A 22,800-nucleotide genomic window follows, 5' to 3' on the forward strand; every position below is an offset into this window, starting at 1 on the left:
CTCCCATCTCGTTAACCTCAAGTGTTTACCATCAACGTTTATGACCCTTTATAAGTCCAGCACTGATACTTGCTTGAGGCTTGGCCATTGCATACTTCCCTGCAAGACTTCTGTCCTGTGTTCCAAGCTCCTGTGTTCCCAGTTCCTTGTTCCTGATTGTGGTGTTCAGGGCCGGAACTAGGGGTAGGCAGAAGAGGCACCTGCCTAGGGTGCTACAATAGGGGGAGGGGGTGCTGGGCAGGTACCTCTTAGTGTCTTTTGCCTACCCCTAGTCCGTGCTCCCTCCTCACTTCCGCTCTCCCCTCCCTCTCCTGCTCTACTACTGTGCAAGTGCGCGTACGTGGCGCAGTCAGACGGGAGCACAGCGGGGAGAGAGGGTGGCCTAGGGCGCCCGGCCAGCTTGGCCCGGCCCTGTTCCTGTGTCCTGATCCCTACCTTTGTGGATTTCCCCTGTTCTGACTACGATTCCTGCTAGCTGTTTTCTAGTCACTCCTGACCCGTGTTCCTTCCAATTGCTGCAGAGTCCCAGTTCTGACCATGGCCTGTTTCTGACTACGATTCCTGTTTGCCGTTTCTCTCATCACTGCCTGTACTTTTGTTTGCACCTTTTTCTTTTTTTCATGTTTCATTATGACTTCAAGACTCTGTCCTGCCATCTACGGGTATACCCCGTGTCCCCCAGGTTTCCCACCTTACTTGTTACCTCCCAAATACATCTCTGCAGTTTCAAAGTGTTACACAGTGATCCCCAAACCAGTTGTTCGTGAGCAACATGTTGCTCTCCAACTCCTTGGATGTTGCTCCTAGTTGTCTCAAAGCAGGTGCTTATTTTTGAAATCTTGTCTTGAAGGCAAGTTTTAATTGCATAAAACCATATTTACTGCAAACAGAGCCTCCTGTAGGCTGCAAGTCCACAAAGGGGCCAATCACAGCCCACATTGGCAGCTCCAGGAACTTATTTCATGCTTGTGTAGCTGTCCAACGTTTTTTTACATTTGAAAGTGGCTCAAAAAAGATTGGGAACATTCCTTTACTTTCTTGAATATAAGTCTAACTTGATTTCTAAAAACCGAATAGCTACGATTTCTATTTCTGCAATAAAGGCTTGTTGGTGCATCTGACTGTTAGTTTTGATTTATTCCTATTTATATATCTTATAGATATGTTAATCTGGAATCAACTGAGGCTGTAATATCTTTTCTGTTACGCCTGAATAGCATATTCAAGCATTTATCTCCTTCTTCCAATCAGGCTCTTGTTCCCATGTTGCGCAGTCTTTTCATCTCAATCTGATGTGTATTTGGAAACACAAATTGGAAGATGGCACACCTTTCGGTATCTGTGCTTTTCAGCTGTTTTCAAGTGAAAGAAGTTTTAATTATTAGTGTGTTGAATGGTGTTGGAGCTGCAGAAAAGTTAAATGAATGGATATTCAGCATATTCTCAGTGCACTTGTAGAGCTCCTCCATGGAATTAATGAGATTGTAAAATAAAATCTGTAGGAGAGAAGTGGGATTCTCAAGTGTTGCGTAGTAAAGTGCCATCCTCATCCTCACTGCCTCATAAGGTGCTGCACAAATGCGTTTGGTGTAAAAAAAAGTCTCTTTTGCTTCACTGTTCCATTAACTCACTGTTTCTACAATCCTGCTCTTCCTTTTAAAGTATTGTCCCATGCCTTCAGCCTGTATCTGTATGCAAAGTGCCTACTGCCATGAACATATAGCTATTTATATTACATGTCTCCATTTTGCATTTCTGTCCATTTTTGCATTACTGAATATTTTAAGAGGAAAATGAGTCCTTTTCATAAATTGATTTTATTTTTTCTGTAACAAAAAGAAGGGAGTGTGACTGTGGGATAGCAGGTATAGTAGGGAGAGATGGTGCCTATAGTAACAGTGGATAATAGTCTCTGGGAAGGGAGTGTGACTGTGGGATAGCAGGTATAGTAGGGAGAGATGGTGCCTATAGTAACAGTGGGATAATAGTCTCTGGGAAGGGAGTGAGACTGTGGGATAGCAGGTATAGTAGGGAGAGATGGTGCCTATAGTAGCAGTGGGATAATAGTCTCTGGGAAGGGAGTGTGGCTGTGGGATAGCAGGTATAGTAGGGAGAGATTGTGCCTATAGTAGCAGTGGGGATAATAGTCTCTGGGAAGGGAGTGTGGCTGTGGGATAGCAGGTATAGTAGGGAGAGATTGTGCCTATAGTAGCAGTGGATAATAGTCTCTGGGAAGGGAGTGTGACTGTGGGATAGCAGGTATAGTAGGGAGAGATGGTGCCTATAGTAACAGTGGGATAATAGTCTCTGGAAAGGGAGTGTGACTGTGGGATAGCAGGTATAGTAGGGAAAGATGGTGTCTATAGTAACAGTGGGATAATAGTCTCTGGGAAGGGAGTGTGACTGTGAGATAGCAGGTATAGTAGGGAGAGATTGTTCCTATAGTAGCAGTGGGGATAATAGTCTCTGGGAAGGGAGTGTGGCTGTGGGATAGCAGGTATAGTAGGGAGAGATGGTGTCTATAGTAACAGTGGGATAATAGTCTCTGGGAAGGGAGTGTGACTGTGGGATAGCAGGTATAGTAGGGAGAGATGGTGCCTATAGTAACAGTGGATAATAGTCTCTGGGAAGGGAGTGTGACTGTGGGATAGCAGGTATAGTAGGGAGAGATGGTGCCTATAGTAACAGTGGGATAATAGTCTCTGGGAATGGAATGTGACTGTGGGATAGCAGGTACAGTAAGGAGAGGTGGTGCCTATAGTAGCAGTGGGATAATACTCTCTGGGAAGGGAGTGTGACTGTGGGATAGCAGGTATAGTAGGGAGAGATGGTGCCTATAGTAACAGTGGATAATAGTCTCTGGGAAGGGAGTGTGACTGTGGGATAGCAGGTATAGTAGGGAGAGATGGTGCCTATAGTAACAGTGGGATAATAGTCTCTGGGAAGGGAGTGTGACTGTGGGATAGCAGGTATAGTAGGGAGAGATGGTGCCTATAGTAACAGTGGGATAATAGTCTCTGGGAAGGGAGTGTGGCTGTGGGATAGCAGGTATAGTAGGAAAAGATGGTGTCTATAGTAACAGTGCGATAATAGTCTCTGGGAAGGGAGTGTGACTGTGAGATAGCAGGTATAGTAGGGAGAGATTGTGCCTATAGTAACAGTGGGATAATACTCTCTGGGAAGGGAGTGTGACTGTGGGATAGCAGGTATAGTAGGGAGAGATGGTGCCTATAGTAACAGTGGATAATAGTCTCTGGGAAGGGAGTGTGACTGGGATAGCAGGTATAGTAGGGAGAGATGGTGCCTATAGTAACAGTGGATAATAGTCTCTGGGAAGGGAGTGTGACTGTGGGATAGCAGGTATAGTAGGGAGAGATGGTGCCTATAGTAACAGTGGGATAATAGTCTCTTGGAAGGGAGTGTGACTGTGGGATAGCAGGTATAGTAGGGAGAGATGGTGCCTATAGTAACAGTGGGATAATAGTCTCTGGGAAGGGAGTGTGGCTGTGGGATAGCAGGTATAGTAGGAAAAGATGGTGTCTATAGTAACAGTGGGATAACAGTCTCTGGGAAGGGAGTGTGACTGTGAGATAGCAGGTATAGTAGGGAGAGATTGTGCCTATAGTAGCAGTGGGGATAATAGTCTCTGGGAAGGGAGTGTGACTGTGGGATAGCAGGTATAGTAGGGAGAGATGGTGCCTATAGTAACAGTGGATAATAGTCTCTGGGAAGGGAGTGTGACTGTGGGATAGCAGATTTAGTAGGGAGAGATGGTGCCTATAGTAACAGTGGGATAATAGTCTCTGGGAAGGGAGTGTGGCTGTGGGATAGCAGGTATAGTAGGGAGATATGGTGCCTATAGTAACAGTGGGGATAATAGTCTCTGGGAAGGGAGTGTGACTGTGGGATAGCAGGTATAGTAGGGAGAGATGGTGCCTATAGTAACAGTGGATAATAGTCTCTGGGAAGGGAGTGTGACTGTGGGATAGCAGGTATAGAAGGGAGAGATGGTGTCTATAGTAACAGTGGATAATAGTCTCTGGGAAGGGAGTGTGACTGTGGGATAGCAGGTATAGTAGGGAGAGATGGTGTCTATAGTAACAGTGGATAATAGTCTCTGGGAAGGGAGTGTGACTGTGGGATAGCAGATTTAGTAGGGAGAGATGGTGCCTATAGTAACAGTGGGATAATAGTCTCTGGGAAGGGAGTGTGACTGTGGGATAGCAGGTATAGTAGGGAGATATGGTGCCTATAGTAACAGTGGGATAATAGTCTCTGGGAAGGGAGTGTGGCTGTGGGATAGCAGGTATAGTAGGGAGAGATGGTGCCTATCGGTGAGCGCCACACTAACAAGAAAAAACATTTAGAAAAATAGTAGACTCTTTGAAGGGACTATGGCTGTAGCATACTGTATATATATGCACCAAAAGCAACTGCCAATTTTCTGTAATTTTCTGTGTAGTTTTAGTGACCATAATGCCATATGTCTAAATTCTAAACAGAGTTCTACAGTGTACCAACCAACCATAGAACAATCTAAAGGCCCCCATCAGAGCCGGGCCAACCTGGCCAGGCGCCCTAGGCAACCTGGCCGGGCACGGCGCCGGCGCACATGTGCGAAAATACGCACCGGCGCGCATGCGCGAAACTATGCGCGCATGCGCATTTAAAACAGAAATTACCGACACCAGTCAGGGAGACACAGGACCGGACACGGGGTAGGCGTAGGGTTGCCACCTTTTATAAAAAAATGTACCGGCTGCTGGGGAGCGGGGCCTCAAATGGGCTTCCAATATAGATATAATTAATCCATATTGGAAGCACAACTAACCCATTGGGTTAAATTAATACTTACATGATTTTCTAGTAGACTTAAGGTATGAAGATCCAAATTACAGAAAGAAAAAAAACGCAGGTCCCAAGCATTCTGGATAACAGGTCCCATACCTGGACAGCCTGCCATGTCTAGTGCCTTTGTTCTGCAGCTCATCTAAATACATTGCTGTTGTAATGACACTAAGGGGTAGATTTATCAAGGGTCGAATTGAAAATTCAAATTCTCAAGTTTTTTTTATGGTGAAAACTGCCAAATTCAACTAGGGAGTTATTCAAATTAGATTTTCAAAAAATATTTGAATTCAATTTTCGAGATTTTTCATACACTGGCCCTTTAAGAACCTCAAATTCGACTATTCGCCACCTAAAACCTACCGAATTGCTGTTTAAGTCAATGGGAGACTCCAGGGATCTGGAGTTGTTTGCAGCCTTCCTGAATCAAATTTGATTAGAGTTTTCAGGTCGATCACATCCAATATCGATTGGTTGAATTTTGAGTTCATGGGAGTTTATTGGAGTTTTAAAAAACTCACATGAATTCGACCCTTGATAAATGTGCCTCTAAAAGATATTACCGGTAACAGGAAATTGTTGCTTTTTGAATACATTTCTTGCATTTATTTATCTTTGGCTAAAAAGTCTTAGGAATCACCTAAGGCTTTACCTATATAGCTTTACATCAACAGGGTATCACATGGAAAGCACTGCCCTGACCACTATCCCTACACACATATGCATCTGTATTATTACATGGAAAGAACAGGTGGCAAATCCTTTGTATTGTATATTGTCTCCCGTCTCCAGCGGCGCCGCGTCTAACATGGCGGCCCCCATGAACCACGTGGGCCAACACCGGCGCGATGACATCACGCACCCTGCGCAAAATTAAAAATAAAAAGACGCCAAGGACGCACGATTGTAGGTTTTGTTTTGGAACATTCCTGGGTGCTTGATAATTATTGCTATATTGATTCCTGGACTTTTGACCTTGCCTTAACTTTGACCTTGCTTGCTATCTGTCTGCCTTTGGACTTCTGCCTGGATTTTGACCACGATTACGCCTCATCCTATTTGTACCGCAAACCTGGACTTTAACCCCTAAGGCATCCTTCTTGGTCCTGACTACAGTACTTCTGCTGGTGGTAGCCGATAGGCCCCCTGACATTTGTCTCTTGTTGGTCTATGTTACTATTTTCCAGACTGCACCCATTTTCAGCCTTTAGAGTCAAGGGATATGGCCCAGTAAATAGTGTGTACCTTGCCAGGAGCCCAGATATCACTGATTGACAACCGATTTGCTCTGCCCGAAGTCCACCGTGTATAATAATACGTAGGGGCAGATTTATCAAGGATCGAATTGAAAATTCGAATTTTTAAATTCGAATTTTGAGTTTATTTTAGTGTAATTTGACTAGGGAATAATCCAAATTCGATTTGAATTAAAAAAAAATCTAAATTCTGAATTTTTACATTTATCATGTACTGTCTCTTTAAGAATTCAAATTCAACTAGTCGCCATCTAAAATCTTATGAATTTCTGTTTTAGGCTATAGGGAACCTCCTACAATCAATTTGGAGTCATTTGGTGGACTTTTGAAAAAAAAAATGTTTTAAAAGAATATTTTTATTAACTTTTTTTTGGTGAAAAAATTCGAATCGAATTTGATTCTAATTTGCAGATCGATCCTATTCACCCATTTTTAAAAAAATATAGATTTTTTAAAGAAATTTCGATTGGTCGTTTGTTTTTCCAAATTTTGGGTTTATGGGAGTTTTTAGAAACTCCCATAAACTCGAAATTCGACTCTTGATAAATCTGCCCTGTTGTAACAAGTAGGATTAGGATACTTACTTGTTCACAAAAGTATTGAGGCAGTTTGTAGATGTGTGCAGAAATGTGTCTCAAATAGGCATATAGTAGGTACAAATCACAATAGAAAGGCAACAGGCATGCTAGTATGGTGCTTTGGCAACCTGGTGTACTATAATTAAAGCAGATTTTAGGAACCCTCAGGTCTCAGTATATAGCATCTGTACACTGAAGAAATGTTTGTGAAATGGCCAAAACATTTGGTTCATCTGAAAAAGCCATTTTGGATGCTGTACAGGAATTTCATCTAGTATCCAGAATGCTGGGACATGGGATTTTCCAGATAAGAGATCTTTCCATAATTTGGATCACCATACCTTAAGTCTGCTAAAAATCATGTAAACATTAAAGGGGTTGTTAACCTCTGAGATAACGTTTAGTATGATGTAAATAGAAAGTGATATTCTGAAACAATTTGCAATTGGTTTTCATTTTTTTATTATTTAAGGTTGTTCAGTTATTTCGCTTTTTATTCAATAGCTCTTCATTTTGCATTTTAAACAATCTGGTTGCTAGGGTCCAAATTACCATAGCCACCAGCATTGATATGAATAAAAAATTGGAATAGAAATAGCAATAGAAAGAGTAGCAATAACAATACATTTGTAGCCTTACAGAGCATTTGTTTTTTAGATGGGGTCACTGATGCTTATTTGAAAGCTGGAAAGAGGCAGAAGAAAGAGGCAAATAACTATAAAACTATAACTAATAATTAATGAAAACCAACTGAAATGTAGCTTAGAATTGGCCATTTTATAACACACTAAAAGTTATCTTAAAGGTGAACCACCCCTTTAAAGGGATTCTGTCATCAGGCCTGGATTTCATGGTGCAGTTTTTATCACTAAATTACACTGTGTACATTGCAAATAAATTCATTCTACATGTAAAATGTTATTCTTGAACCAATAAGTGTATTTTTTAGTTGTAAAACTGGTGATTTGTGCCCGATCCTGCGCCAGCACTTCCCAATGGAATTGCTTTCAGATAAGCTATTGTTTCTCCTATTCAATGTAACTGGAGTCAGTCTTGGGCATTTTACTATTGAGCACTATTCTCAGATCTACTACTAGGTTTGGCATGCTAGCGTTTTTAGAAATACAGATGTCAGGGAGCTGTTTTTTGATTATCTTCACAGCAGTAAAAATGATGTTTATCAGAGCGCAAGTTACATGACTGGAGGCACCTGGGAAACTAAGAACAAGGCTACAAATCAGGTTTCTGGATAAGGCATCTCATACCTGTATAATAAAACCATTTACATTATATGTGCCGATTTGTTGCTGTCTTTTATAGTCTGGCCAGCATTCTGATCTGCAGCTATATAGGATTTCAATATGTTTTATATTTGCGCTCTTTTCAACTATTCATTTCACAGCAATATAGGTTTTATATGTTGTACAGTATATCTTGTATGGCCATGGATGTACACTAAATAAACTTCAAATAAGGATAGGCTATCAGAAGCAAAATGTAATATGAAAACAAACAAACACTTCAGCATGATATAGCAATATAAGTAATAGTATCAAACCTTCACTATCTACAGCGGCAGATCAATCTCTGATGTCACCCACCAGCAGAAAATGAAACAATCCTACATATGTACCTGAGTTTACTCTTCTTATATATATTATGTGTATTTATAATACACAAAAGCCATGAATATCTTGTAAATGATATCCTTATAAACATTGAGTTCTGATGTCATCAGTTATAAACGGTGAGTTCTGATGTCATTTCTGTCACATGACTCAGTGAAAATTGTGTATTATAACAAATAAAATACCCCCAGTTGCAAAATATGAGAATATTAGAAGTTACCTTGGAGCCTTCGGCCTTGTGTTTTGATATGGTCATGAAACTCCACGGTAACTTATAATATCCTTATGATTTACAAGAGGGGGTACTATTCACTATATATAATATGTTGCTAGGGCCCAATTAAACCTAGTAATCATGCATGGATTTGGACAAGAGACTGGAATATAAATAGGAGAGGCCTCAATAGAAAGATGAGTAATAAAAAGTAGCAGCAACTATCAATTTGTAGCCTCAAAGAGCATATTTTTTAGACAGGACAAGTGAAAGCTGACCCCCATTTAAAAGCTGGAAAGAGTCAGAAGAAGAAGGCAAATAATTCAAAAACTCGAAAATAAATAAATAAATAAAGGCCAGTTGAAAGGTTGCTTAGAATAAGCCATTCTATAATATACAAAAAGATGACTTAAAGGGCATATAAAGGCAAAACAATAAAATCCCATTTTTAATTTCTTTAATGAAAAAGAAACCTATCTCCAATATACTTTAATTAAAAAATGTGTACAGTTTTTATAAGAAACCTGACTGTGTGCAGTGAAAATCTCCCTTCATTTACTGCTGTGGATAGGAATTGTCAGACGGTCATGACGATCCCTAAGCAGCCCAGACCACACTGAGCATGTGCACAGTCTTAGTCTTGCAAAGATGTATAACAAAGTTACAAGATGGTGACCCCCTGTAGCCAACTTTGAAAGCATGAATTATTTGTTTGATTAGGCTTGTGGTGCAGTAAGTTCATGTTTATATTTAGTATACAAAATACAGCATTTCTAGCCTTATTCTATTTTAGACTTTACATGTCCTTTAAAGGTGAAATACCCCTTTTAAACTTCTGCTGGTTTCCCCAGTGCTAACAGCAATGTAAAAAACATGCACGGAAACTGTGCACTGCTTTTCACATCACCTTATTAAACTGCCCCATAGTTTCATACATATTACTTTTCAAAAACCACCAATGTCCTGGGTTTTTCTCATGTTCCAGATATGAAAAAGAAAGCCAACCCCAACCTCTCCAATCTGCTTCAAAGGTGACAAAAATGCCTTCCTCATTCCAAAATGACACTTGACTTAGCACTTAGAGCAGCGCCGTACAATGTCGATTAATACCTCAACTCCTTCTTATAAATACACATTGTATCACCCAGTATAATTAAATCAATGAGTGCATTCCAGAACATTACCATTTGTACTGCAAAAAATCAGCCTGGTCCCCTGGGCACTTTTTCTAGTTGATTTTATTTCATTTTTTTTTGTTTTCATGATTTTAGCAATTGCTTTTATCGCAATTTTGTAATAGGGGCATCCCCTGCTGTGAAACCAGTACTGATGGAGGAGGTATTTGTTAAAAATCCATGACATTAGCAGTGTAAACTGGTAGCATGACAATATTAGCAGTGTAAAACTGCCAATATCATCTAATAGCATGATATGTGTGAAACTGCTAATATCATCGTATTCCATGAAAACTAAAAATGAAGAAAAAATAAGAATTAATATAAATTGCAAATGCTCAGCTTGGTGGGTCAGTACTTGCCCCTTTTAAATGCAAATGTTTAAAGGAAAAGTAACACCAAAAAATACTGTTGCACTGATAAAATTGTACCCTGCACTGGTAAAATTGGGGTATTTGCTTTAAAAACACAACTATAGTTTATATAAACAAGCTGCTGTGTAGCCATGGGGGCAGCCATTCAAGCACAGGACACACAGTAGATAACAGATAAGTACTACTATAGTTTATATAAACAAGCTGCTGTGTAGCCGTGGGGCAGCCATTCAAGCACAGGACACACAGTAGATAACAGATAAGTACTACTATAGTTTATATAAACAAGCTGCTGCGTAGCCATGGGGGCAGCCATTCAAGCACAGGACACACAGTAGATAACGGATAAGTACTACTATAGTTTATATAAACAAGCTGCTGCATAGCCGTGGGGGCAGCCATTCAAGCACAGGATACACAGTAGATAACAGAAAAGTACTACTATAGTTTATATAAACAAGCTGCTGTGTAGCCATGGGGGCAGCCATTCAAGCACAGGATACACAGTAGATATAGATAAGTACTACTACAGTTTATATAAACAAGCTGCTGTGTAGCCATGGGGGCAGCCATTCAAGCACAGGATATACAGTAGATAACAGATAAGTACTACTATAGTTTATATAAACAAGCTGCTGCGTAGCCATGGGGGCAGCCATTCAAGCACAGGACACACAGTAGATAACAGATAAGTACTACTATAGTTTATATAAACAAGCTGCTGTGTAGCCGTGGGGCAGCCATTCAAGCACAGTACACACAGTAGATAACAGATAAGTACTACTATAGTTTGTATAAACAAGCTGCTGCGTAGCCATGGGGGCAGCCATTCAAGCACAGGACACACAGTAGATAACGGATAAGTACTACTATAGTTTATATAAACAAGCTGCTGCATAGCCGTGGGGGCAGCCATTCAAGCACAGGATACACAGTAGATAACAGATAAGTACTACTATAGTTTATATAAACAAGCTGCTGTGTAGCCATGGGGGCAGCCATTCAAGCACAGGATACACAGTAGATACAGATAAGTACTACTATAGTGTATATGTATAACTTTAGTGCATTATTAAAATGTAATACATATGGAGGGAAAGAAAGGGTGCCCATATCCATTTCATGAGCTTCACATTCTGTTTGACTGTTTGTCTTGCTAAACCACATATATATCGGAGTTCCCCTATACATTAGGCAGGAAATAAAAAACACAAAAACAAGAAAAGCACAGGAATTTCCCGTACACATTCACAATGCAGGCTTTCAAGACATGGCTAACAAAAGTTTGCACATACCTCCCAACATCTGAAAAACAAAAATATTTGGCCACGCCCACTTTATGACCACACATGTAATTTTTACAAAATTTGGCAGGTCATGGAAGTTTGAACACATTTCTGGGAGTTAAGGGTGATGTTTATGTGTTATAAAAGTTTTACTAATAAAAGTGAATTGCCCAAGAGACTTGCTTATCTTAAATAGTTACAATTGTATTTGTTTTGCTTATCTTAAATTGTTACAAAATTATCCAAGTGCAGCAGCTGCTGACTGTTGTGGGTCTAATTAAGTTTAAGAAACTTTGTATCTTTTTCTCAAGTCAGTGCAGGAGATCAAAGAGAAAGTCGGGACATTTCAGGAAGAAAAACGGGACAGTTGGGAGGTATGGTGTGCACTGTGAATAAGGGCTCTTACACACAAGCGTTTTATTTTCCTGCATTTAATACATGTTTAAATGCAGGTTTGAGCACAAATTAACACATTCGCTAATTGATTCCATTATCTTCTGTCTGGTTGTACTCATGAGCGTTCTGAGTTGCATTTTACTCCGTTTGCATTTCATTGCATTTGTTTAGATGCAGCATGATTCATTCTCTTGTGCTTGACGCGTATTCCACTGTCAATAGAATAGAGCAGTGATCCCCAACCAGTAGCTCGCGAGTAACATGTTACTCTCCAACCCCTTGGATGTTGCTCCCAGTGGCCTCAAAGCAGGTGCTTATTTTTGAATTCCAGGCTTGGAGGCAAGTTTTGGTTGGATAAAAACCAGGTGTACTGCCAAACCAAGCCTCAATGTAGATTGACAATCCACATGGGGCTACCAAATGGCCAATCACAGCCCTTATTTGGCACCCCAGGAACATTTTTCATGCTAGTGTTGCTCCCCAACTCCTTTTACTTCTGAATGTTGCTCACGGGTTCAAAAGGTTGGGGATGCCTGGAATAGAGGGTTGCATTTGGAAAGGAAAAAATGCACTTAAAAAAAACGCATTTAAACTCAACCTTTTCTTGCACTCGGCATGCGGTTAAAAACACAGAAAAAAACGCATGTGCAAGAGCCCTTAAAGAAACAGTTCAGTGTAAAAATAAAAACTGGGTAGATGGGCTGTGCAAAATAAAGAATGTTTCTAATATAGTAAGTTCGCCAAAAATGTAATGTATAAAGGCTAGAGTGACTGGATGTCTAACATAACAGTACAGAACACTACTTCCTGCTTTTCAGCTCTCTAACTCTGAGTTAGTCAGTGACTATAAGGGGGGCCATATGGGACAGAGCGGTTAAGTGAGTTTGCAATTGATCCTCAGCATTCAGCTCAGATTCAAAAGCAACAGTTATGGCCCATGTGCCCCCTCCTAAAGTCACTGATTGGTTACTGCTTGGTCACCAGCGTAACCAATCAGTGGAAACTAGGGATGCACCGAATCCACTATTTTGGATTCGGCCGAACACCCTGAATCCTTTGTGAAAGATTCAGCCGAATACCGAACCCTAATTTGTATATGCAAATTAGGGGTGGAAAGGGGGAAAAATGTACTTGCTTATTTTGTGGTGAAAAGTCACATAATTTCCCTCCCTACCCCTAATTTGGGGTTCGGGGGCAGAATCCGAATCCTGCTGTAAAAGGCCGAAATCTGGCCGAATCCCAAACCGAATCCTGGATTCGGTGCATCCCTAGTGGAAATCACGAAAGCTGGAAAGCAGTAAATAGTGTTCTGTTCTGTAATGTTAGACATCAAGTCACTCCAGCCTTTGTACATTACATTTTTGCCTAACTAACTAAATTAAAAACATTTTTTATTTTGCACGGCCTATCTATTTACCCAGTTTTTATTGTTATACTGAACAATTCCTTTAAAATCCAGCAGCAGAAAAATGAACACCGCTGATAGGATTGTGTAAATCCGGCCACACAGGAGCCAAGTGTTTTAGAACTATGTGACCATTGCCTAGTGACAATACAACGCCAAACTGTGACTTATACCAGCTGAAACTTGGCTTTTATCGTGTGGTTGCAAAACATGTAAACATGAACAATCTAGTGGCATTTCATGTGACATAGGTGGAATGTCAATGACTTACCTGGTTTCAATGCCATCTTGTAGTAAAAGGCAACACCAAGTGGCACCTAATGCCAATAAGGATTTACAAAGCCAAGTGGCACTAGAGTCAATACCATATGACAATTTGTGAAATTATAATAAAACACAATGGGAAATGGTCATGATGTCCATTTCCCAGGTGCCCCAAAACCACTGTGACTCGTGCCCTTGTGTTCAAGCCACAGATAAAGCCCCGAGCGTACGCACATCAATCTGCTGACATCACTGAAAGGTGCATGGGCACATCGGATTTTTGCCTGCAACTTGGGCCAAAATCTTCAGAAGTGGTCAGAAATCAGAGAAATGAGTTAAAGGAGAAGGAAAGGCATATTTAATTGGGGGTGCCATAAGTTAGTGATTATATATACTTACCTGACACCCCGGGCTGCTGCTCCTATCAGGAGAAGATTCCACCAACCCGGGGTTATACCATTGAGCACCACGGAGCGATCCTCTTCATTCTTCTTCTTTCTTCAAATTCCCCGGGGAAGATGCATGTGCAGTAGAATGAAATAGCCGACTTTTTAGTTAAAGTTCCTCTTTTCACTCTACTGCACATGTACAACAGCACGAAGAAAGAAGAAGCCAGAAGCTGATCTCTCCGCGGTGCTTGCTGGAATAACCTAGGGCAAGTGCAGTTTTCTGCTGATAGGAGCACCGACCCAGGGTGTGAGGTAAGTATATACAATCACTTGGGGGTAGGGTTGCCACCTGGCCAGTATTTTACCGGCCTAGCCAGTAAAAATGATGGCTGATCCCAATGTTATTAATAGGAAAAAAAGATAAACATATAGGAAGGCCGGTTTTTTTTTCCAGAAAAGGTGGCAACCCTACTTGGGGGTGCCTAACTTTCGGCACCCCCAAGTAACGATAACCCTTCTTTCTCCTTTAAAGGAGAACTAATGTCTAACTAAAGAAGTAGTTGTACTTTGTTTTTTGGTTCTGTACCAGCCCAAGGCAACCACAGCCCTTTAGCAGTAAAGATCTGTGTCTCCAAAGATGCCCCAGTAGCTCCCCATCTTCTTTTCTGCTGATTCACTGCACATGCTCTGTGCTGCTGTCACTTACTGAGCTTAGGGACCCACTCACAATATACAGTACACATAGAATAGAAATGTCACAATATAAGGCTGATTAGTAATTAATACAGATAATTACTACATGGCAGCACAGAAACCAGTGCAATTAGCATCAGAATTTAATAATCAGCAAACCTGTAGCATCAGCTTATATTACAGGGGAAGCTCATTTTCTGCTGGATAATTAGTGACGAGCCCTAAGCTTAGCTTCTCAACAGCCAATCAGAGCCCACTGAGCATGTGAGTGTCACAGACACTTTCCAAGATGGTGACCCCCTGTGACAAGTTTGAAGTCCTGGATCATTGCTGCTATTGACAAGCTGAAACTTTAGCCTCGTGCAATAAGTTCTGTACATAAAATATGGCATTTTTAGCCAGATTCATTTTAAAGGCTTTTGTTCTCCTTTTAATTTAAGGGTAGACAGCGTAAAATGGAGTAACTGGAGTAAAATGGGGGGAGTGGAAAGCTCTGTCAGTACACTGAGACACAGTTACAGGTGCAAGTGATGTCTACAGATACACATTGTGGTTGGGGCAGTATTCCAATAGCTGTGCCACATCAGATCTGTAATGTATGTGAGAATATTATAGAAGATAAAGGAGCCTCCCACAGGCTTCCAGGTTCTACAGCACCACACACTGACCCCTGCCATAAACACAACACTCAGTCAAATCAGTACGACTTCCCAGCATCCCCTGCTGTCAGCCAGCCTTCCCATGACTTCACTGCACAGCATCTTGCAGCTGGCAGAGCTTACAATTTAAATCAATATAAATATATATATATATATATATCCCTTACCTTCAACAGCCATGGTGTCAGCAGTCGCACAGGTTGCACATAATGAATTCAGTTATCAATCTAAGACCTCCTTCTCCCTGTCTCTGCTGCTATTTATTTTCTGTGTTTTTTTTCCTTTTCAGCAGCTGCATCCAACACGCCTGGGAGCCTGCACGCAAGGAATTATGGGGATTGTAGTTTCCTCGCCTCCAGAGGACATTAAATGCAGCGCTTGTTTCACGAAATTCAGAAACGGCTCTTTACTTTTCGACGGGCGACCCGGACACCGAGTATAATTATAGTAATCACCGATATGTTCAGGCAGGGAACGATTGTTTTTAGCGAAAGGCACCTGTGACGAAAAACTACATTACCCATAAGGCCGCGCTTCAGAAGCTGGACTTGGATGGCGAGCATGGGTATTTCGCCAAGAACTTCCTTGTCAAGTGACAGGGACATTCCGTTTCCAGGGTTACACAGTGCACAAGAAGGCAGGCCGGATAAACTGGATTTTGGCTTCTAAAACCGCTTCCAGTTATGACTGAGAGGCTGAGCGCCAAAACTACTAACAAATAATAACAGTGACCTTTAGTCAATGCCAATATCATTTGAAACCAGGCAATACTAGTATTTTACATAATAAACATAGAAATACAACAAGCTTGAGGTGGCTAGAAGAATTAGTTGGAAATCTTAAAAAGGCAACAGTAAAGATTGATCTATATGCCAACTAGGGCCTGTATTTTACTGGCGTGGCTGGTAAAAATAATGGACGATCCCCATGTTATTAAAGGGTTGGTTTACCTTTAAGTTAACTTTTAAAATGTGACAGAAGCCCCAATTTTAAGCAACTTTTCAAATGGTCTTCATTATTTATGTTTTTTTACAGTTTTTGGATCATTTGCCATCTACTTCTGACTCTTTCCAGCTTTCAAATGGGGAGTCACTGACCCCATCTAAAAACAAAAGCTCTGTAAGGCTACAAATGTATTGTAATTGCTATCATTTATTACTCGTCTTTGTATTCAGCCCCTCTCCTATTCATAGGGTTGCCACTTTTTTTGGAAAAAAATACCGGCCTTCCTATATATTTATCAATGGATCAACCATCATTTTTACCGGTCAGGCCAGTAAAATACCGGCCAGGTGGCAACCCTACCTATTCACATTCCAATCAGTGCATGGTTGTTAGGGTGATTTGAGCTCTAGCAACCCGATGGCTGAAATTGCAATTGGAAGAGCTGCTGAATAAAAAGCTAAATGACTCAAAAACTACAAATAATAAGAAGTAAAAACCAATTGCAAATTGTCTCGGAATATCACTCTCTACATCAGGGGTCCCCAACTTTTTTTTACTTGTGAGCCACAATCAAATGTAAAAAGAGTTACGGAGCAACACAAGAATGAAAAAAGTTCCTGGGGGTGCCAGATAAGGGCTGTTATTGCCTATTTGATAGCCCCTGTCTGTACTGGTAGCCTATAGGAGTCTCTGTCTGGCAATACACCTGGTTTTTATGCAATTAAAACATGCCTCCAAGCCTGGAATTCAAAAATAAGCACCTGCTTTGAGGCCACTGAGAGCAACATCCAAGGGGTTGGAGAGTAACATGTTGCTCACCAGCCACTGGTTGGGGATCACTGCTCTACATCATACTAACGTTAATTTAAAGGTGAACAACCCATTTAATAGGGAAAAAAGATAAATATATAGGAAGGCCTGTATTTTTTTCCAGAAAAGGTGGCAACCCTAATGCTAACTGTGACTAACCCTCAGGCAACTGTTTTACCCACCTAATGGCATTTTACCATTTTAAGTGGATGTTTTCCCATCCCACTCTAAGGGTAGAACTACACGGGCGTTTTGACATCCGATACCTTCCGCTCTGACGCGAGGAAGCGCAGGTGTTTCATCGGATCTAAGGTAAGTAATAGGAATGTCGGACGTTGTCGCAATGTGCATCTGATACGACTGTCGGGTGCCAGCGCTGCATGTTGCGTCTACGTCCGGCACCACCGATGGGTGTCGCCCCGTGAAGGTGCGCCTGTCCAGCTCCTGTGCGCTTGCAGTATATCGATCCGAAAGGGAAGCGCTGACCCTTTGCACCCAGGTTCCCCTTTCACACCTCCCGTACAGTGTACCCGCTCACACTCCCGTCCATAGAAGGCTGCAGTGACTTTCCTCCTACTGGTCACTCCTCTGTTATTGCCCCTGGTCACTTAACCCTTTGTACTTCACTCAGGAAGCTGGTGAGTGTGACGGAGCATACCAATTAGTACAGAAGGGAAGCCATGGTCTGGCAGCAGCTCCCGGGAGAATGAAGCGGAGCAGCAGGACAATGATAAAACGAGTAACACACAGATGCACCAACAGGTGAGTAGCCACTGATACTGCCCCTAATGGCTGGGTGGGAACTGTACATGTAACACCAGGGACCCCACTCCAGAAATAAAATTCATTTGATTTCAGTGCCATAAAGGCTAAATGGAGGTGGGCGGAGTTTGGAGCAGTTCAGGGGCAGGGTCTGGGTTGACAATATCCTAAATTTTCATTGACAATTGTGTAATTACTCTACAAAATTACATCATTTTAACCATTGTGACCTTTAAATGGTCTCAGAATGTCACATGACCTGCGTGTGGAGTTTAACAGCCTGTGTGCCGCAGTCAAATCAAAGCACAAATTCTGCTTATTTCTTCTCAGAGTGTGGAGGCGGAGCCAGAGAAAGCCGCCAGAACTGAGGGAGAGGAGGGGCCAGGGGAGGAGCATGAGGTGCCAGAGGAACGGGAGTCTGATTCCCACCTCCAATCACACAAATCACTTGGACTGCAGTGTGCCCTACCAGCTGGCCACCCAGGAAGACACGGGCCCCGACTTGAGCAGTGAATGCTCCCACCACCCATTGGCTAAGCTGAAACGACAGTGTGCGGCGGCCAAGCTCCAAAGGCACGCCCCATCCCCTGTAACTGACCGTGAAGCACAAGATTTCTCAGGCCCCGCCCACCAGGAGCCTGTGTATTACACTACAGCAAGTGGGGAGCCCCCGTTACTGAAACTCATTGCTCCGGCCGAGGAGACGACTCCAGTGCAGAAAAGACCCTTCTGTGGGGTGATGTGAATGCTTGGGACACAAGCACAACCTGGAATGTGACACTTGCTGGATTAAAGGGCCAGTATTTTACCCATGGGCAGATTTGTCCTTTTAACTGTTTTAGCAGAGAAAGCATTTTTATAGGGGCTCCTGGGGGTGCGTGGAGCTCAGAGAGGGGCCTCTGCTCTTTTTTTTATAAATCTGGATTTTCTAAAGTTGAAATGTATCTGTAATATTGTATTTTTGTAGGAATTTCCCTGTTATTGTTCCCTTGTCACAGCTCAGTATTCCTGATCACTGAAAGGTAACCCCACTCCTGAGCTGCTTCCCCTGAGGGGACGTGTGTGTGTAGCATGAGAGGGAAAAGTGGGGGTGTGACATGAGATGGGGGTGTGACATGAGATGGGTGTGTGGGGGTGTGGCATGAGAGGAGGGTGTGGCATGAGAGGAGGGTGTGACATGAGAGGGGTGAGAGGGTGTGTGGCATGAGAGGGGTGAGTGGGGGTGTTCAGGGGAATTAGTTGGGGTATGAGTGTGTCAGTCACCGTTATTGGACACAAAAGCACAAAAGACCTCAGTACAACTCACTACACAGTATTGCTGCAGCCAATCACAGGATGTGCACCGTGCTAAAATAAAGAGCAGAGTGTCAGGTGAATAAGGATCCGGTGCATTAAGGGTGGAATTTAGGAGAAGCCCATATTTATGGGAGACATTTACTTTTAGGCTCAAGTGCACTAAAACTAACCCAAAGACTCCAGGGTTTTGATTGGCCTAGGAATGTTATGTAAATGGGATCAGATTTCTGATTCCCATTGGTATTTCCTGAATGCTGATTGGTTTGTCTGTTATCCAATAGGAATGAACTCATTGCAGATACAGCATCCGTGAGTTCTCATGGAATTGTTCCAATTTGTAACATTTTCCAACAACTAAAAAAAAAAAATTAGATTTAATTTTTATTGATCAACACTCGTGTCTTTTATTTGTTTGTCATTTCCAAAATAAGGGCCCCTGCCCCACTATCAGCAGCTGCTTTTATTGCCTCTCTCTCGCGGGGCAAAGTCTGGAGACTCAGGAGCAGGGGGCACAACAAGGGGAAGAAGTGACAGAAGAATCACTAATAATTATGTGGGTGTAATGATTAGTGTTAGAAGCCCATGGGTCCGGCAGCTTCAGGCCAACAAAATGCACCTCCATCAGCATAATTCTATGTAGTGCTACAACAAGGCCACAGGAGCGACAACCGGTTTAACCAACGATATTGTATTGGAATACTGGGGCTATTTCTGTTCCTACTGTGCAGGGTAACCAGTATATATATATATATACATATATATATATATATATATATATATATATATATATATATATATATATATAAGGAAGTTGTCAGGAGAAAGAAAGAGGCTGATGTTCTTCTGCTTAGGAATACAATTATAAAACTTTCTCACACCTTTCCTAAGCAGAAGAACATGAGAGCAGCCAGCGAGTGCAGTGAGTGAGTGTCAGCTCTCAGATGCTCTGAAGGGGAAATTAATTGACAAGATATTTAGAATCTGTTCATATTTCCATTGAAATAAATCAAATTTCCTGATCATTTTATTGTGGACCATTTATATGTGACACATGCAATATGTTCATGGAATGTTACATACATTTATTTCAGTAGCTGCAGCCATAATGTCAATGCTACAGACTGATGAGAGAATGGGACACGGCCCCCTGAATACTGGCACACACGTGGGGGGCTTCTGTTTAACTGCCCGTCTTGCCCTTTTATTAGTGACCCTGGGACTGTATATACTTGTACAGACAAGCACAGAGCATAATGCAGTTAAACGGTGTTTTTCAACTACAACTTCCATAATCCACTAAATAAAAGTTATACTTTAGCAGCAGTTTTATTTTTGGCCAGCACTGCTATAAACTATATAGGGAGGGAATACTGGTTAGCAATGGTATCTTCCACTTTCCACTCATGTTGTGGTTACAGTTGCTATGCAGTGATGTCACAAAGCTGCCTGCTGCCTCATCACATGACATTTCAAGGCTGACATAACTGTTAATATTGTGATGTCATAATGGAAAGAGCCAGAAAAAACCAGTAAACATCCCTGCTGCTCTCAGATGCACCAGAGGAGCCTGGAAGAGAGACATGCAACAAGATGCAGAGAGGTAAGTGGCCTGCAAATTGCATAATATACATATATATATACCCCCTGCTGTAATTTCTATAGATTTTATAAGTCACTGAGGAGTTACGTGATCATATAACAGTACAAGGGTGAGACTTATAATATGTTGTTACTATATATTATGCTAGGGATGTTGGATGTTATAGTTCAACAGCAGGAGCAGGCTACAGGTCTTTAGGAGGACTGGGGGTTAATAGAAAGCATATCAGTTAATTAATTAATTAATGGACTGTATCAATTAGGGAGGCATTGACTCCACTATGGGATTATTTGATCTTTACTGAGAGCTGGGAAGCCTCCAATATGAAAGAGAGGATAAGGGAGTGGCTTAATTGTGCCCCAATAGTTGCAATTGGGTGGGATAGATGGGTGCTGCACCCGGCTCTATATAGGTGTTGGGAATCGGGTGTCCCAATTGAATATAAACTATAACTGCCCCAGTGGGTTTATTTAAATAGAAGGGAAAAGTCAGAGCCCCCAGTCGTTCCTATATAAGCACTGACTTGTGATTTACACACTCAATTGGAACAGTCGCTCTATTACAATTCACATGTATCTTATCAGCCATACAGCAGATTCATCTATAGAAAAGGACCTGAGAACCCCCTTTTTATGTTTTTCAGGGGACCAGAGCAAATGTGGTACAAAATCCAGGAAAAAAATCAGGGAAAACCACTATGTATTACATAATATATATAAGTATATACTTAAACTCAAGGGATGAGGTTTTATTGTAAAGGTATGGGATCTGTTATCCAGAGACTATCTATCCAGAAAGCTCTGAATTACGGGAAGTCCAGCTCCAATAGACTCCATAATAATAAAATAATTAAAATTTTGAAAAAGGATTTCCTTTATCTCTCCCAACTAAGATGTAATTAATCCTTATTGGAAGCAAAAGCAGCCTATTGGGTTTATTTAATGTTTATATGATTTTCTAGTAGATCGTGAATAGTAATAATGCAATGACCTTGATTTATATCACTGATAATAACTTCCAATATTAATATATCATTGATAATAACTTCCAATATTAATATATAAGTGATAACTCCCAATATTAATATATAAGAGAAAACTCCCAATATTAATATATCAGTTATAGTAACTACCAATATTAATATATCAGTGATAACTACCAATATTAATATATTAACGATAATAAGCAACAATATTGATATATCAGTAATAATAACTACCAATATTAATATATCAGTGCTAATAACTACCTATTTTAATATATCAGTGATAACTACCAATATTAATATATTATTGATAACTACCAATATGAATATCTCAGTGATAATAACTCCCAATACTAATATTAATATATTTGTGAAATTGTGATAATTACTCCCAACATTAAAATATAAGTTATAACTCCCAATTTAATATTTCAGTGATAATAACTACCAATTTTAATATATCGGTGATAATAACTCCCAATATGAATATATCAGTGATAATAACACCCAATTTAAATATTTAAGTGATAACTACCAATATTAATTAATCAGGGATAATAACTTCCAATATTAATATATAAGTGATAACTCCCAATATTAATATATATGAGAAAACTCCCAATATTAATATATCAGTGATAATAACTACCAATATTAATATATTAATGATAATAACCAACAATATTGATAAATCAGTAATAATAACTAACAATATTAATATATCAGTGATAATAACTACCAATATGAATATATCAGTGATAACTATCAATATTAATATATCAGTGATAACTCCCAATATTAATATATAAGTGATAACTCCCAATACTAATATTAATATATTAGTGATAATTACTCCCAATATTAATATATAAGTGATAACTCCCAATATTAATATATCAGTGCTAATAACTACCAATATTAATATATCAGTGATAATAACTAGCAATATTAATATATCCATGATAACTACCAATATAATTATATTATTATAATAAATACCAATATTAATGTATAAGTGATAACTCCCAATTTTAATATATTAATGATAACTCCTAATATTAATATATTATCGGTGAATATATTATCAGTGAAAATAACTCGCAATATTAAAATATCAGTCATAATAACTCCCAATATTAATATATTAGTGATAATAACTACCAATATTAAATTATCAGTGATAATAAGTAAATTATTATATAAATGATAACTCCCATTAATAATACAGTATATCAGT

At 40.5% G+C, this 22,800-nt stretch overlaps 2 protein-coding genes across 5 annotated transcripts in view; one reads left to right on the plus strand and one right to left on the minus strand.

The window, feature by feature from the left end:
- samd12.S (sterile alpha motif domain containing 12 S homeolog) overlaps nt 1-15,806 on the minus strand; it is a 352,270-nt gene extending 336,464 nt beyond the window's left edge. The window contains exon 1 of one of the 3 annotated variants that reach the window (XM_018223916.2): nt 15,333-15,806. In XM_018223916.2, coding sequence (XP_018079405.1) covers nt 15,333-15,345 — 13 coding nt within the window. In that variant the 5' untranslated portion in view covers nt 15,346-15,806. The remainder of the gene's footprint in view (nt 1-15,332) is intronic. The other 2 variants (XM_018223914.2, XM_018223917.2) reach the window with 2 other exon arrangements.
- A 1,191-nt stretch (nt 15,807-16,997) lies between these two features.
- On the plus strand, nt 16,998-18,784 carry LOC108695367 (protein phosphatase 1 regulatory subunit 16A). 2 transcript variants are annotated; one of them, XM_018223831.2, is made up of 3 exons: nt 16,998-17,232; nt 17,552-17,682; nt 18,013-18,784. In XM_018223831.2, exons 2-3 carry the CDS (start codon nt 17,627-17,629, stop codon nt 18,425-18,427), a joined length of 471 nt encoding a protein of 156 aa, XP_018079320.1. In that variant the 5' UTR covers nt 16,998-17,232; nt 17,552-17,626; the 3' UTR covers nt 18,428-18,784. The 2 variants fall into 2 exon arrangements, with proteins under 2 accessions (XP_018079320.1, XP_041424240.1); XM_041568306.1 differs by having other exon boundaries at nt 16,998-17,682.
- Nucleotides 18,785-22,800: the final 4,016 nt, after the last annotated feature.

Source organism: Xenopus laevis, chromosome 6S, assembly GCF_017654675.1.
Source record: "Xenopus laevis strain J_2021 chromosome 6S, Xenopus_laevis_v10.1, whole genome shotgun sequence".
NCBI lineage: Eukaryota > Metazoa > Chordata > Amphibia > Anura > Pipidae > Xenopus > Xenopus laevis.